This window comes from Aspergillus tubingensis (genome assembly GCF_013340325.1).
Source record: "Aspergillus tubingensis WU-2223L DNA, scaffold_3, whole genome shotgun sequence".
NCBI classification, from domain to species: Eukaryota; Fungi; Ascomycota; class Eurotiomycetes; order Eurotiales; family Aspergillaceae; genus Aspergillus; species Aspergillus tubingensis.
Window position 1 is genome coordinate 3,325,456 of NW_023336277.1, and position 14,795 is coordinate 3,340,250.

The 14,795-nt window shown below is 48.4% G+C and overlaps 8 protein-coding genes across 8 annotated transcripts; 5 read left to right on the plus strand and 3 right to left on the minus strand.

Annotated features, from left to right (window-relative positions):
- Positions 1 to 350: 350 nt before the first annotated feature.
- Positions 351 to 1,401, plus strand: AtWU_02225 (SDR family oxidoreductase; the record flags this gene model as incomplete). Its single annotated transcript, XM_035497339.1, has 3 exons — positions 351 to 643; positions 726 to 916; positions 986 to 1,401. The coding sequence occupies 3 exons, from the start codon at positions 351 to 353 to the stop codon at positions 1,399 to 1,401; spliced, it is 900 nt and encodes a 299-aa protein (XP_035353232.1).
- An 864-nt stretch (positions 1,402 to 2,265) lies between these two features.
- AtWU_02226 (uncharacterized protein) lies at positions 2,266 to 3,249 on the plus strand (the record flags this gene model as incomplete). Its single annotated transcript, XM_035497340.1, has 1 exon — positions 2,266 to 3,249. The coding sequence occupies one exon, from the start codon at positions 2,266 to 2,268 to the stop codon at positions 3,247 to 3,249; it is 984 nt and encodes a 327-aa protein (XP_035353233.1).
- Positions 3,250 to 3,737: 488 nt separating this feature from the next.
- AtWU_02227 (cytochrome P450) lies at positions 3,738 to 4,976 on the minus strand (the record flags this gene model as incomplete). Its single annotated transcript, XM_035497341.1, has 1 exon — positions 3,738 to 4,976. One exon carries the CDS (start codon positions 4,974 to 4,976, stop codon positions 3,738 to 3,740), a length of 1,239 nt encoding a protein of 412 aa, XP_035353234.1.
- Positions 4,977 to 5,817: 841 nt separating this feature from the next.
- AtWU_02228 (transcription factor domain family protein) lies at positions 5,818 to 6,949 on the plus strand (the record flags this gene model as incomplete). Its single annotated transcript, XM_035497342.1, has 2 exons — positions 5,818 to 6,674; positions 6,736 to 6,949. The coding sequence occupies 2 exons, from the start codon at positions 5,818 to 5,820 to the stop codon at positions 6,947 to 6,949; spliced, it is 1,071 nt and encodes a 356-aa protein (XP_035353235.1).
- A 1,086-nt stretch (positions 6,950 to 8,035) lies between these two features.
- AtWU_02229 (dihydrodipicolinate synthetase family protein) lies at positions 8,036 to 9,309 on the minus strand (the record flags this gene model as incomplete). Its single annotated transcript, XM_035497343.1, has 4 exons — positions 8,036 to 8,233; positions 8,292 to 8,492; positions 8,566 to 8,809; positions 8,894 to 9,309. The coding sequence occupies 4 exons, from the start codon at positions 9,307 to 9,309 to the stop codon at positions 8,036 to 8,038; spliced, it is 1,059 nt and encodes a 352-aa protein (XP_035353236.1).
- An 831-nt stretch (positions 9,310 to 10,140) lies between these two features.
- AtWU_02230 (aldo/keto reductase) lies at positions 10,141 to 11,151 on the plus strand (the record flags this gene model as incomplete). The annotated part of the gene is made up of 1 exon (XM_035497344.1): positions 10,141 to 11,151. The coding sequence occupies one exon, from the start codon at positions 10,141 to 10,143 to the stop codon at positions 11,149 to 11,151; it is 1,011 nt and encodes a 336-aa protein (XP_035353237.1).
- A 174-nt stretch (positions 11,152 to 11,325) lies between these two features.
- Positions 11,326 to 13,531, minus strand: AtWU_02231 (Zn(II)2Cys6 transcription factor; the record flags this gene model as incomplete). The annotated part of the gene is made up of 3 exons (XM_035497345.1): positions 11,326 to 13,054; positions 13,112 to 13,218; positions 13,274 to 13,531. The coding sequence occupies 3 exons, from the start codon at positions 13,529 to 13,531 to the stop codon at positions 11,326 to 11,328; spliced, it is 2,094 nt and encodes a 697-aa protein (XP_035353238.1).
- Positions 13,532 to 13,721: 190 nt separating this feature from the next.
- On the plus strand, positions 13,722 to 14,782 carry AtWU_02232 (dihydrodipicolinate synthase family protein; the record flags this gene model as incomplete). Its single annotated transcript, XM_035497346.1, has 2 exons — positions 13,722 to 14,180; positions 14,240 to 14,782. The coding sequence occupies 2 exons, from the start codon at positions 13,722 to 13,724 to the stop codon at positions 14,780 to 14,782; spliced, it is 1,002 nt and encodes a 333-aa protein (XP_035353239.1).
- Between the last annotated feature and the right edge of the window lie 13 nt (positions 14,783 to 14,795).

The window sequence follows — 14,795 nt, forward strand, 5'->3', positions numbered from 1 at the left end:
TAGTTAGGCTGTCAGCACTAATCCTTGCAGGAGCTCAAAGAGTAAAAATGACTGGGGGCTGCTTGCTGCCTACCATGCAAGGTAACACTGCTACTGCTATAGTGTGACACTGTAAGCGGGTCCTGTCGGAATGTGCCTGCGTGTCTGACAGACTAAAACTCAATAAGCCCCTCATTCCCCAGCCTTACTCGGATTCACTAGACTTAAAGACGGCAAGCCCCCTGGCAGGTGCTGGCGCCTCCCAGATTGTCTTGAAAGCCATTCGAGCAATCCCTACTTCTTATTCCCTTGTGCACAGGCAAATAACAAGGACCTCAAACCTGTACAATCACCATCAGTTACTTGCAAAGATGACAAAAGAACAACAAACCTGGTTCATCACTGGCTGCTCCAGTGGCTTCGGGGAGCAGTTTGTACGCCAGCTCCGCGCACGGGGTGACAACGTCATCGCGACAGGCCGGAATGCTGAAACCAAGCTTGCGCACTTGAAAGATACCGGTGCCACTATTCTTGAACTCGATGTCACGGCACCCCAAGAAGAGTTGAACGCGAAGTTCCAACAGGCCATTGAAATTTATGGGGGAGTAGATGTACTTGTGAACAACGCGGGGTACATCCAATGCGGGGCCATCGAGGAGCTCACGTGAGTGTTGGCCTGAGGACTCCAAGTCCTTTGTTTGACGAAGCCAATTAGGAAGGCCACGTTTGACTGACTGAGGCTTTAGGCCGGAGGATATGAAACGATCCCTCGACACAAATTTCCATGGTCCTATCAACCTGACCCGCGCCGCATTGCCGCATTTCCGCAGCAAGGGCGAAAAGGGTCAAGGTATGATCATCTACATGGGATCGCAGTCTGGCTTCTGGGGAGAGCCTGCTGCGTCCGCGTATTGCGCCAGTAAATTTGCACTGGAAGGTAAATGCCCCCGGTATACCATCTGAACGTTCACGACGAAGCTGATAGTGTGACTCTTAACCGCCACAGGAGCCGTTGAAAGTCTCTCGAAAGAGCTAGGCTGGCTGGCACCGGGTATCAAGCCTCTCATTATTGAAGCAGGCATTTTCAGCACTGAAGTCATGAGAAATATCAACCATGTTCCTTACCGAGTCGATTTCTACCGGGGCCTTAACGACGCGTGTCGCGTGCGCGGAGAGGGCAACTACCGCAACCCACCAGGCAATGCGGTGGATTTGATCGCCAAGGTCATCCAAATTGCAAAGGGAGAGGGTATTGCAGAAGGCAAAGAAATCCCCTTGCGTGTGCCATTTGGTAGTGATTCTCTTGGGTTCCTTAAGGAGAAGGCGCGGGATATGATGCGCATTGCGGAGGAATGGGAGGAGGTTGCCCGTAGCACCGATTTCCCGGATCACAAGGGGCCTATGCCGGATATTCCGGCCTGAAGTGGGCACCATGGGCCCTATGGTAGGTCATTGGAGATTGTGAAATAGGGTCTTATCTACCAAACGAAACTTGATGATATTTATTATGTTCCCGAAAGATCGGATAAAAGACGCTGTGTACTTCGAGTAGAAATCCATTGAATGTTCAAGTCTTGACCAGCGGACTCCTGAGCTGGGCCTTCCATTTGAAAATCCATCAGAACTTTTGACATGAGTACTAGCCTCGAGCATAAAAATGAAAATATTGCTCGATGGTGCTGTGACGACACGATATATAAAGATACAGCATGAATCACATTAGTAACAGCTGACACATTGGTCCTCATCATGAGAAGCTTACATAGAGGCCGGAAGGGGTGTTAGAGAGGGTATTCGTTACCAGTATTCAAGACTACTAACCTTTTCGTCACTGTGTTGTATGGTTTGTGATTCCGATCGGATTTTTATTTGTTGCAAGAAGTTTATACCATGAATGGATAACAACAGACGGTTGTTTGTTCGAAAAGCATCTGTTCCTACAACCAATGAGACTTATGTCGCTCTGTGAACGGAGGAATAACCAATGTCGATCCTTAATCAACCGTTGACAATCCATGACAAGACCGAGCCAGTCAACTTCCCCAGACTCCATCCGATCAGATAAGATCCACCGCGTACCTGCCAACATCCCGCCTCCAAACTAACCGAATTTAGGTATTTTGCCCGAGGACCACATTTAAAGCAAATAGCAAACAAGGTCCATCAATGAGAAGACAGCACGAAATGACGATCATCAACACTGCTCCGGCATATATAGTGCCCCTCTCGCAACCAAAGGCACCCCCTCCCCCCAAGTCTTCATTCCTAAACCACAGACCCCTCACAATGCATCTTTCCACGCTGTTTCTCACGTTCCTAACCCTCTCACCTACCCTCTCCCAACCAACATCACCCATATCCGTCACCCAACTCTTCAACTTCAGCACCTCCACCGACATTGAAAATGGCGCCATCGACCCTGTCACCAACACTATGCTCATAACCACCTTCACCGACGCCCGTCTCTACACACTCGACCTCAATGACCCTCACCCCACCGCCAACCTCTTGACCTCCTTCTACCCCAACGCCACCGCCATCACCGGCATAGCCCCCATTGGCCACGGCAAGTACGCCATCACCGGTGGTGTCCGTGGCTCCTATCACTACTACAATGAAACGATCTACACCATCGACTTTGGGGCCTACGCAGCCAACATCACTGCTTCCCCGGTCACCAAAGCAGTTGCGCATCTTCCACAGGCAATCATGCTGAATGGTCTTGCTTCCCTCCCACGCCGTCTCACCACTGTCTTGGCAGCGGACTCCCGTGTGGGGTGTATATTCCGCATCGACATGCTGACCGGAACCTCGGACATCGTTATCCAAAGCGATGCATTGTCGGCTCCGGCCAATGGGTCATCAGAGATCGGGATCAATGGATTGAAGACGCACGGAGAATATGCGTACTATACTAATACTGCGCTGAAGACTTTTGGGAGAGTAAAGATTACCGATGATGGTATTGCGGTGCCTGGGAAAAATGGCAAGACTGAAGTGGAGGTTCTTGCCACGTTGAACCCCGGGTTGGAGGAATATCAGTGGGATGACTTCGATTTTGATGAGGAGGGAACGGTCTATGTGGCTATGGGAGGTCCGAATGGGAGTGCGATCGGCACAATTAGTCCTGATGGTGATGTCGAGGTGTTGTTTACAAAGGTGGTTCGTGGACCTACTTCGGTGCATGTTGTTGAAAAGGAGGGGATGAGGAAGAAGTTGTATATCACTACGAATAGTGGCGGTGGGCAGGTTGTGGAGGCGGTGCTCTGATGGAGGCCGTTATATGCAGTGCCATTTAGAGTGGATTAGCTTTGTGGTGGATTATGAAAGTATGGGATAGGAAATAAGGGAGAGTTGGGTCTTGGTTTCATCGTTGAGGACTGGGTCGGTTTTTTCCCGCATTCACTGGCTCGCACTTTAACCTAGGGGAATGGACAGACCGGTTGTCCCCCGGAAATGACCCCGGAAATTACTTTGACCAAAATGTTGGAATAGTTATTAGAAGCCGTTTCGAGAAAAGACATCGCATTTGTACCAAGATAGTTATCGAGCTAGGTTTCAATCGGTAAACGCCATCTAAATAAGAGCCCGAAAACAAAGAAAGGAAGAGCGTGAAAAGTAACATAACGTAGACGAAAGAATCCCAACTTCAACTCCAGCGAAACAAAAAATATTTCATCTCCCCAAGATGAGTAAAATCGCCCTAGCAGAAATGTGCACGTGATAAAGACAATGCGAGGCAAAAGTTTCAACACCAGTCAGCCATCCATCTCCTCGTTGAGATACAAAAACAAATCATCAAATGCACTGCGATCATTGCTCAATCGCTCACCAGACACATAGTCATTAGCAGAGTGCTTATCCCTTCCAACAAGCCTCCAGCTCCCTACCTCCTGCAATGCAAGAAATAGAATCCCGACTACCATCCCTACCATCCTGGGCCCGAAGACAGGCTTTGCAGGACATAGAAAGGGGGAGATGCCGAAGGGCATGTAAGCTTCCTTCTGTTCCTCGGTCAATGTAGCGAATCTCGATGGCTTATATTCCAGGACGTCTTTTCCCCAGATACTCTTGTCCAGATGACAGGCTTCGATATCTGCTGCAAAGGTCTCATCAACTGCACCATTCCTGCCATCTTCGAAGCGGAATGTTCGGCGGATGCGTCGGGTAGGTGGATACAGACGAAGAGCCTCGAGTACCATTGCTTCGACTGAAATACCGTCGTCATCGCCCTGGAACTGCACCTTTGTAGGGTGCAGTGCAAAGCTCACCATCTTATCCACCCAAATCTCGTTTTGAGCACGCCTAATCTCGAGAAACATGCGTAGCACCACCCTCCAGCTGCTCTCATAGCCCGGAAGGACCACATTTAACGGATTTTCGTCGGGCTGAAACTGATCAGATGAAGGAAAGAAAGCAGTGACGCACTCCCGTAGCTCTTCATTTTCATGAAATGAAAGGGCATCAGTCCCTTTAGCTAAGATCCAGGATTCATTGATGCACCGTGCAAAGTCGGCGAAGAAGAGGTCTACAGAAGGTGGAATCATAGGTTCTAGTTTGAATATCCCTACCAGCACCAACCTCAAAGTAAGAGTCTGAGTAATACTGGCCAAGTGGATTGTACCCTCTGATGAGTTAACCCAGTAGCGTGCTGACTCTTGGAGAGACTGGGACAGGTGACTCCATTGAAGAGGTGTGAGATTTATGAGCACTTTGATATTCCTCACGTGCTGGGTCACAAAGTCTTCTTCGGAGCTTGTGAACGCATTTTGGATGCAGAACGCCCTTTTGAATCTGGAGTTGGAGAGGGCGCGAGACGCGTAGGGTGATAACTGATTCTTTCTGCTGATGAACTGACCATCTGCAGCGATGATCATACGGCATTGCTGAGGTGTCTTGAATATTGTTATTCTGCGCAGACAAAATTGAGAGGTTTTGAAGTAGACGGTCAGAATAAGTATTAGTATTGTGAGGCCTTTCAGCATCGTAGTAAACATCGTGCAAGTGAGGGGATGTCAAAGCCTTATACAAGAATGCTCAGATGGGAAAACTCTATTAGACAGTTGATGAACATGGCAAGAAGATTTACACCTGCACTATCTTACCCGAAAGGCCAGAAATTGTGGAGTATAGAGTTAATTCACTAATAGTTATGTGAATAATTGAATTTAACAATAGCGAATTCACTTCCAAGTCCGTATTCAAGTATTAACCCCAATCAGGCAGTCTGTATAGAAGCCTCGAATATTCATTGCCGTAATGACATTAAATGCGGAGACAAAGAACAGGGGCTTATTTGGTTGTATGTATACTGTGATATATTATGCTCGTAAGATTATGTGCCGGTGGTGATGGTCCGAGAAAGAGACCACATATACACAGATGGTAGAGGATCGGGTAATTTCTGGCTACACTGGACATATACGGTCTGCACGGTTAATATCAACACAATAAAGGTCTACGTCAAAGATCCAAGTGGAGTGGGCTCATGTGGAAAGGCACCAGCCCTTATGATTCTCCGCATCTCGCGAGTGCGAATGATATACATTATCAACCTAGATCACTTCCTACAGACCCTTCATTACAACTACCCTCCTGCCCAACAGTCCAATATAACGTCTCTAGTGGGTCTGTACGACATGAGGGGAGGGACTGCAAACACACAGCACCCAAACTGGGTTGTTGAGAGCGACCGTCAGATAGAGCACAAATGTCATCTCCTATCGAGCTTCCCTGCTTTTCATACATTTTCATCATTATCCTTTCTTGTAAGGTTCCTTTTATTGCGCGGTCTCTTGTACTTGGGTTTGCTACGTTCATCTCTCAATCCACTTGAAGATGCCTGTCTTCAAGAATACCAAGCGTCCAAAGGATGACAGTCCTCCCAAGGTCGAGAAGGTAGTACGGAAGAAGTCCCCACAAACACTGGGAAAGATCGAGAACTTTGAGATCCCACTGTCTCCGCAAGGTTGGAAAAAACTTAGGCAGGCAGGCGGGTTGCAGCATCTAACGATCAATACCTTACCTAAAGATTTGTTTGGGTCTGCTTCAAGACCATCCAACATGCAATATGTGATGCTACGCTGCTATTCGCCTGGGACCTTAGCTCCCGCCAAATTCGGCAAGAAGATGGCCAAGTTTGGCTTCGATGACGCTCTGATGGGACAGGCTGCAAATTTGCTTAGTCATTCCCAAGACTGGAAGAGGTATATCAGGACTATTGAGGAGGAGATACCGACCCACAGCCTGAGGGAAACACAAGATAACCTTTGGCCTGGATCATTCATGGCAGCAAAGCGGCTGCAGGAGCAAACAGCCACGGTTGAAGGGACGCACGATCGAACCAGACGAGCCTGCGGGAAAGCAGTCGAAGAATACAGTGATGCCGAAGATGAGGCAACACCGAATGCGGCACTTCTCGTGCTGCTTCAACAAATTACCCACTTGGTAGAGGACACAGGCCTTGAATGGGTGCTCAACAGGACTCACTTTCTGGCAAAGTTTGGCGGGGAGCGAAAATATAACGCCTACACGGACGGCGTGCTACGCTCTACAAAACATTCCGATGTTTTCTCGATAGTCGAGACTAAGAGGACCATGCGGGACAGGTCAAAACCGGCTATCATCGCGCAAGAAGCCTGCGAGCTCGTCGCATGGCTGATGACATCTCCAAATTTGGCCTGTTTTAACGACCAGTAAGTCAGCTCGAATGGCAGGCTTCTTTGGAGAAGTAACTAACTATTGATTCTCACGTAGCTTTCTTCTATTCTCCCAAGATCGGCACCAGATCTTCCTGACCTGTGCAAAGTACAAGAAGGAATTAGAGGATTACCTCAAGGAAAACAAAGCCACCGAAGAATTTCTGGTTATGGAGACATTTGGGCCCTGGGATGCGGAAAATTCCTCTCATATTGTGCATTTCGCCCAGATTGTCATTGCAGCGATTTTGATCGCTCAAGCCAACAGTTGAACTGCTTTTATATAACCGTTCTCTTTCTATACAATTGAACTAAGTGTCCGCTTCGTATCTTCCGTCTTATATTACTCTGACGTAGATCAAGACGTAATAGGTGGCTTACTATTTCTTCTTCTCAGCTGACTACCATGTAACATAATTGATGTGGAGAAGTCCGATGATTCCTACTACCCTCCTCCCCCCGATGGCGGAATCCATGCTTTCAGAAATATGCCGGATTGAACCGTTCAAGGAAGTCTCTATATATAGTGCGAGAGCATTTGGCAGAGAGTGTGACCTTATGTCAACCGGTCTTTTTTAAAGGACGGGGGCTCTCAAATATCAACACAGCCCGCTGTGACTTGTTGTTTTAGTGTGAGCTTGACACCGTCAAGTATCAATTTGTGTATTGTTTCATAGTACCATGAGCTTGAAATACTATCGTAGAAAGTTGATTTCCGGACGTATCCCTGTACTGCAGGCTGCAGCGAATGACCACTATATATAGCTTCTGGGCCTAACAAGGCCGATTTGTCTTCAACCCAGTTCGGGTGCTGTGTGTTTGCAGTCCCTCCCCTCATTTCGTACAGACCCACTAGAGACGTTATATTGGACTGTTGGACAGGAGGGTAGTTGTGATGAAGGATATGTAGGAAGTATTCCTCTTCAAAAAGTATGGATATTGCTCACAGTAGCAACAGTGTGGGTACCATCATGGTGAGGCATATAAGGGGCGAGACGACACACGAAAATCTGAGTTACTACGAGCCGTGTCGTCTTACCTACAAATTCCAAGTGTACAGGTTTCATCGCCCTACCAGGCAGTCTGAGCTATGTGGCTTCACTGATTTGGGCGCAAGTCAGAATAACCGGCATATCGAACTATGTGGCTTATCTCTTGGCTATGACGGGAACATGTGTGGAAGAGAGAGAGAGAGAAACGAAAGCAGGAGATCACAACCCAGTACAGATGTGTTCAGCTGCCTACGCTTTTTTCATTCAGTATTTTTATATAAATTTTATATCTGATCTACCTCATGGGCCCTGTTTGCCCCGCTGCAATAGTGTGACCAAGTTGGCAGAAAGTAAAAGTGATAGGTACTAGCGAGCCCGACGTTTCCCGGATGTAAGAGTTCCCTCTGACGAGGTGTCGGCCACGTCTTGCGGGGCTGTATTGGGAGGTCTGAATGGGGCACGCGCAGCTCGCCACAGATCTGCAATTTTCTCTGACCCAGGAAATCGACCTCTGTTATCCCGGTATGAAATATGGCCCGAGGGTTCAGGAACTACAGCTCCTGGCTGTAAGGGGGCTGTTAGTTCGTCACAAAAGTCACTGCAATGATCTCTGAGGACCCACTTTCGTGAGGACTCTCAAATTCTTTGTGTTCCCGATCATTTTGGAACACATAAAACTCATCAAGATATCCATGTTCGGAATCGCCGCGTCTCGGTTCGCGAAGCTTAGGAATTTAGACTTTCGAATGACGAGTCCCCTGAAATCGTAGTGGGCCTCTAGAACCCTGACCTGGAATCCGGCGAAGACACTTATCAACATTATCTATTTTTTGAGTAAGATGGGTGAGCTTTTCAAAGAAGAGCAGCTAGAAGGCTGAGGCTGAGATGCTACTTACAGGTATGACACTGTGGTTGGGAAAATCGTCACTCTTCAGCCTAGTTAACATGACGGTCAAAATGGTCAAAGCCTCCGACCTCGAAAGCTTCTCATTCGCCTCTGACCGTGTTAGCGTTGCGAGCAGGGTATGGGGCATGTTGAGCTGGTTCCTTGCTACATAACCGAGATATGGTGTTGATCCACGCGATCCCCATATTGGGCGATCAAATTCTTCGGCGACGAGCTGCGGTGTAATCCCCCCACTTCATGTGAATTTGTCAGCTTGGGATTGCTTCTTTGAATAAAGGTGTACAGACTCAAGGTCTACCCAGGGAGGAATGACTTACCATTCGACCCACTTTGCGTAATGTGACAACGTATTAGACCACCCATACTCTGATTCATAAACGCGACTGCCTTCCCTGAAGTAGTATTCAATGGCGTAAATTAACTCGTAAAGCTGATCAGTTACTGTTCGTGGCCACGGAGGGGGGCTGTCCCAATCTTCGGTGATGTCGTTGATGGATTCTCGGGTTTGAGCATCGGTAAGGTCAAGTCTGGGGATATTGTGCGTTCCAAGAGGATTAAAGAAGACTGGCGAGAGCTTATCCTGATGAGTTCCAGCTGTTGTGATGTGCAGATCCTCACATATAACACCGAGATCTTTCTGAATATCAGGCTCAATCCACGCGGCTTGATGCTTTGCAACTGCGTTGAAGGTGTCACTGAATTTTTCTATCACTCTGGTGCGCACTTGTTCCATTTTGTCATGATGGATTCTGTCAGAACAGTCTTTGGCTGATGCAAAGATATGTTAGCTTGGACAATGTGTTCAAGAGGGGTTTATATAGTGAAGAAATAATCCAGCATTGCTCTATGAATGAGGGGCTGGGAGGTTCAGGGGCTCAGTAATCAGAATTGAATGCTCACCAGAAAATAAGCACATTGTGGAACAACGCATTAGTGTTACCCAAAGGTGGGCTCGGGGTGGGAAGTATCAGTCACTGTGAATAGACTAGTACAACAACTGAATATGCTGCCACAAATCTGGAAAAAGTCCATCGTGGCTGAGTTAAATCACATCACCGGGCGTCCCATCCCAATAAATATCAATTTGAATAGAAAATGGATCGTGGAATAACCCATTGTTCTGTCACTGGGCTCGCTCCCTTTTGACATGATACGCCAATGTGTGAGGGCTTTTGGGAAGCCCATCATCTCAAGAACACGAAGAGCATTTGTGAATAGAGTTTATCAACCATGTGTTAATCTTTGCCACAGAAGATACTGTGGAATTACCCTTCTAAACTAATCTATTAATAAATATCGATGGTTGAAAATAATAGACCTGACTGGGATAGTAGAAACCCAAGCCAAAATGTTCATTGCGGAGAAAACCCCGAAAGTAGTACGGATTCCCCCGCCCACCGGGAATCTTTCCGACCTCTCAACGAATCTTCCCCGGTTTCTCCCTGACATTGATGACGATCAAGACCGAAATAATTTAAACATCATGGACCAAAGCCACAGCTACTACCATTGCACATAGATCATACTGCAATATTCAAAGCGGTAATATTCGTATAACAACAAAATGGAATACCAACGTCTTGGCAAAAGCGGCCTCAAAACCTCCAAAATCATCCTCGGATGCATGACCTTTGGCAATCCTGCCTGGGAAGGCAGTCCCTGGGTACTTCCGGAAGACGAAGCCCTCCCATTACTCAAGAAAGCCTACGACAGCGGAATCAACACTTGGGACACAGCAAACTCTTACTCAAACGGGACATCAGAGATTCTAATTGCTAAAGCCTTGGCGAAATACAACATCCCACGAAGCAGGGTCGTGATCATGACCAAGCTATACTATCCTGTCTTCGACCCGGATTCTCCATCGCGACCCAATCCTGCCATCAATGACGGTGAGCTGGTGAATCAGATGGGTCTGAGTCGAAAACACATCTTCGACGCGGTGGAGGGGTCACTTGCGCGACTGAACACGACGTATATTGATGTGTTACAGCTACATCGACTGGATGATACCGAGCCAGAGGAAATTATGGGTGCACTGCATGATCTTGTTCGGATGGGCAAAGTTCATTATCTGGGTGCGTCGAGCATGTACTGTTGGCAGTTGGCGCGGTTGCAGTACACGGCGAAGATGAATAATTGGACGACGTTTACTAGTATGCAGGGGCTGTGGAACTTGCTTTACCGGGAAGAGGAGCGGGAGGTTAATCCGTTCTGTAGGGCTGAGGGGATGGGGCTGATTCCTTGGAGTCCGTTGGCTCGTGGGTTATTGGCTAGGCCGTGGAATGCGCAGACGTATCGGTCTAGTCAGGATAAGAAGACGGTTAAGTGGTTCTCTGGGGAGCAGAATGAGGTTATTGTTTCACGGGTGGAGCAGTTGGCAAGGGTGAAAGGGTGCAGTATGAGTGCTGTTGCTATTGCGTGGTTGTTGAAGAAGGGCGCGTGTCCGATTGTGGGGTTGAATAGTATGGAGAGAATTGAGTCGGCGGGAGAGGCGTTGCGTGTTGAACTATCTGATGAGGAGGTTAGGCTACTTGAGGAAGAGTATAGGCCTCTCCCAGTGCAGGCTATATAAATACGTCCGAAGCAGGAGGTTTAATAGTCTGTGCGCCTTGAAGCAGTGAGATACAACTAGGACAATTTGGTTACTATGTGCTGATACAAACAGTGGATAAGTAGATTGAAGAAATTATTGGATATATATATCATCGCAAACGACTCTGAACATCATCTTCCCAGCCTGCCATACCTACGGCATGAAACTCGACACTAGATCAGGAAAGGTAAATTCCCCCATATCCGTGAACAGAAAATCATCAACAGGAGGCTCGGTAGAGCCCAGTAGGAACATATTGTTCATAGAGCCCAAGGCCTGGGCTGAGTGTCCTGCATCACCAGCTATCTCTGCACGCTGAACCGCAGGAGGCAAGATGTTGCCAGTGTGGCTAGTTCCAGACATACCATCCAGTCCTAACAGGGTGACCGTCTCGGAGAGCTTCCGGGTCAGCCCAGGAGCCATTCGGCGCAATGGGTGATATGTGATGCATTCTATCCGGCGAAAGACCCCTAACACCGCACTAATGAGGTGAAGCTCTCCGCGTAGATCAATGTTTAATTGCACATGATGGTTGTGACATATCTCCAGTAACAAGTGGCCGGCAAATGCGATCATTACATGGAAATAGTGCGGCATGCCAACGAGATTCTCGCTCATCTGGGGATCATTTAAGATCATCTCAAAAATGGTGACGGTCGCCTCGTGAGCCATTTGGGCCGCGGATAGAAAAGAAAGGGGGATAGGATTGCCACGGAGCCCCTTGAAGACTTGATGGCCAAGGTATAGTTTCCCAAACTGATAGTGCAGCTCCAATCCTCTCCTGGGAAATTCCCCGATATGCGCATTCGTGACGAAGAGGGCAGAAAACCGGGTAAACCACCTGTCGAGTTGTCGTGAGTAATTCGTAATCTGATGAGTAAGGGCCGATGGCAGCTGCAACTCCTTGTCGGACCCCAAGACATCTCGAACTTGGCCCATGATTAAAAGCAGCGACACCTGCGACAGAATTCGTACGTCTGACTCAGTTGCCTCTGCGCGATGTAAGTATGATTCCCAGCTCACCGCAATATCCTTATCATTCCGCAGAAGTGAGTCGCGGTTGTGGAGGATCGAGAGGTGTTGATCGCAGACGAATAATAGATACCAAAGGCGAATGCGATCTGCTGCAACTATTGGTGACGCGCTTGATGGGGAGGAATACTCGGGCGGATGAATGCCAAGAAGAGAGTCGAAACTGCGATGGAGACGCATATCAGCTGCTCGACGGATGCCATCACTAGACAAGATACGTGAAGCGTCTGCAAGCCAAAAAGAAGCAATACACAAGGCTCGTAGATATTCCACGTCACGCTTCTCAAATAGAGACCGCGCAACCTGGGAGCGAAACTCGCGGTTACACGCTTCGTAGGTTTCCTGGTCGTGGGGGTCATGGAGGGCTGACACAGTGCATATGGCAGCGAGGAGTGTTGGAGATTCCTTGCGTAGATGGGTTATATCCTGATTCTCATTACAGATGCCATAGAGAAAGTGATCTAGACGGGAGAAGTAGCGGTGCAGTAGGTTTTCTGCTCTTTCGACTGTGATAATGCCTTTACTAATGAGATCCACTCGGCTAGTAGCGCGAGTGACACCTGGTGGAATCTTCGTGGCGTTTGGAGTTCCATGTTTGGCGATATCGAGGAAGGTATCAATAGGAGCCTGCACCGCTGTGGGTGACTCTGGTGGGGATACTTCGCATCCTTCCGTTGGACAAGCGTCACATTCACGGTCTGGCCCGATGATTTCTGTAATAGCTCCCTCCTCATTTCCATCATTTGCTGATATTAGAAGTGGTCTTGGGCGTTGAAGGTCTAATGTCTGGCAGATGGTGTCAATGATCTGATGCAGATTCTGTACGTCGGTCCTCAGGTGCTCGACATTTCTGTAAAGCATACAAGTTTAGACTACATAGCTTGAGGTGGAAGAGGGAGAAACTGACTTGGTATCTTCAACCAGAGATTGAAGACTTCGATTCAGTACACAAGACAGTGATCGCCGGCGACATCGAACGCAAGGTGGACCATTTTCTGGCATATCACATTTTGTCTAAGGCGTGAGTATTAGATTGAGCGATATAACCTCTTAGACACCGAAATTTCACCTTGTTTTTCCGACAGGCCACACATGCAGTGACCTTTCGGGTGATACTGGGCAAGACATTGACCAGCGATGCAATTGCTGCGGGTTGTTGCGGGCTTCTCTCCGCGTCTTGACGGGCAGGCGACTCAGACCGACCGGGATATTCCAGTGTGCCTTGCTGCTGTCGGGAGCTCGCCGAGGCTGGCGTGAGGGAGCCAGCGACTTCTTCCCTGTGGCCGTCGACTTCCGTTGTGGATGCCTGTCGCTTGCGCTTGACCATGTCGAATTGTAGCGCTTTTGATATCGCTAAAATTTCATTTGTCTGATGTTCCTGAGGGTTGTTGAGCGTTCAGCCTGGTTACCCCGCATTGTCGGTTATGTTTATCCCGGTCTTGTCGGGAGAAGCCCGAGTGGTTTGTTATAAAGACACTAGTAGTTTGTAGTATTGAACAGTATTCCAGATCACAACCATGACCTCAGCAATTCCCCACAAGAGCAAACCGTTGCCTCCGGGCATATACTGCCCAGTAGTCTCTTTGTTCAAAGGGACACCGCGGCAGGAGATCGACTACGATGCTTCCTACAAGTTCTTCACGCATCTCATCCGGAGTGGGATTGCCGGGCTCGTACTCGCTGGCACAAATGCCGAGGCGGTTCTGCTGTCGTCAACTGAACGAAAGGAGTTGTTAAGAACTGCTCGACGGGCGGCTGTGGATTTGGGGTTGGGTGACTTTCCACTAGTGGCGGGGATTAGTGGGCAATCAACCAACGAATCTCTTCGCCTGGCTGAGGACGCTCGTGAGGCAGGAGCAGACTTTGGGCTACTTCTGCCGCCCAGCTATTGGCCTAAAGCAGTCACAAAAGACGTCATTCTGGACTTCTACACGGAGGTAGCAGACAGCAACATTCTTCCAATCGTTATTTACAGCGTAAGCTCTCTTTCCACGCATGATGCATTCATGAAAGTGGGCTGAACTAGGACCTTTAGTTTCCAGCTGTCTGCAATGGGGTGGATATGAACTCGGATGTCATGTCCACATTGGCGCAGCATCCCAACATAGTCGGGGTAAAGTTGACTTGTGGTAACGCTGGCAAGGTTACCCGGTTAACTCAAGAATATACGCATGAACAGTTCGGGGTATATGCTGGTTCATCTGACTGGCTCATCCCTTGTCTCAGCGGCGGCGGATCAGGCTGCGTGACAGGAATTGCTAATGTTTTCCCGAAATCAACTGCCAAGCTATTTTCTTTGTGGGAGGCCGGGCAGCTGGAAGAAGCGAGAAACTTGCAGGGGCTGATATCTCAGGCCGAAAAGGCTTGCAAGGAAGGCATTGCACCCACCAAGTTTGCCGCTGCACATTTTGCCGGACCAGTCGCAGGAGTGACGGACCAAGCAGCATTCCTCCCTCGAAAGCCGTATAAAGCATCATCAGCAGCAACGCAGGAATGGGTAATCGGTGTGATGAAGCATCTTGTAGATATTGAGAGTTCTTTGCCAGATGTGCAAAGGCGGTGGACAGATAGGCTATAATAGAAGGATGCTG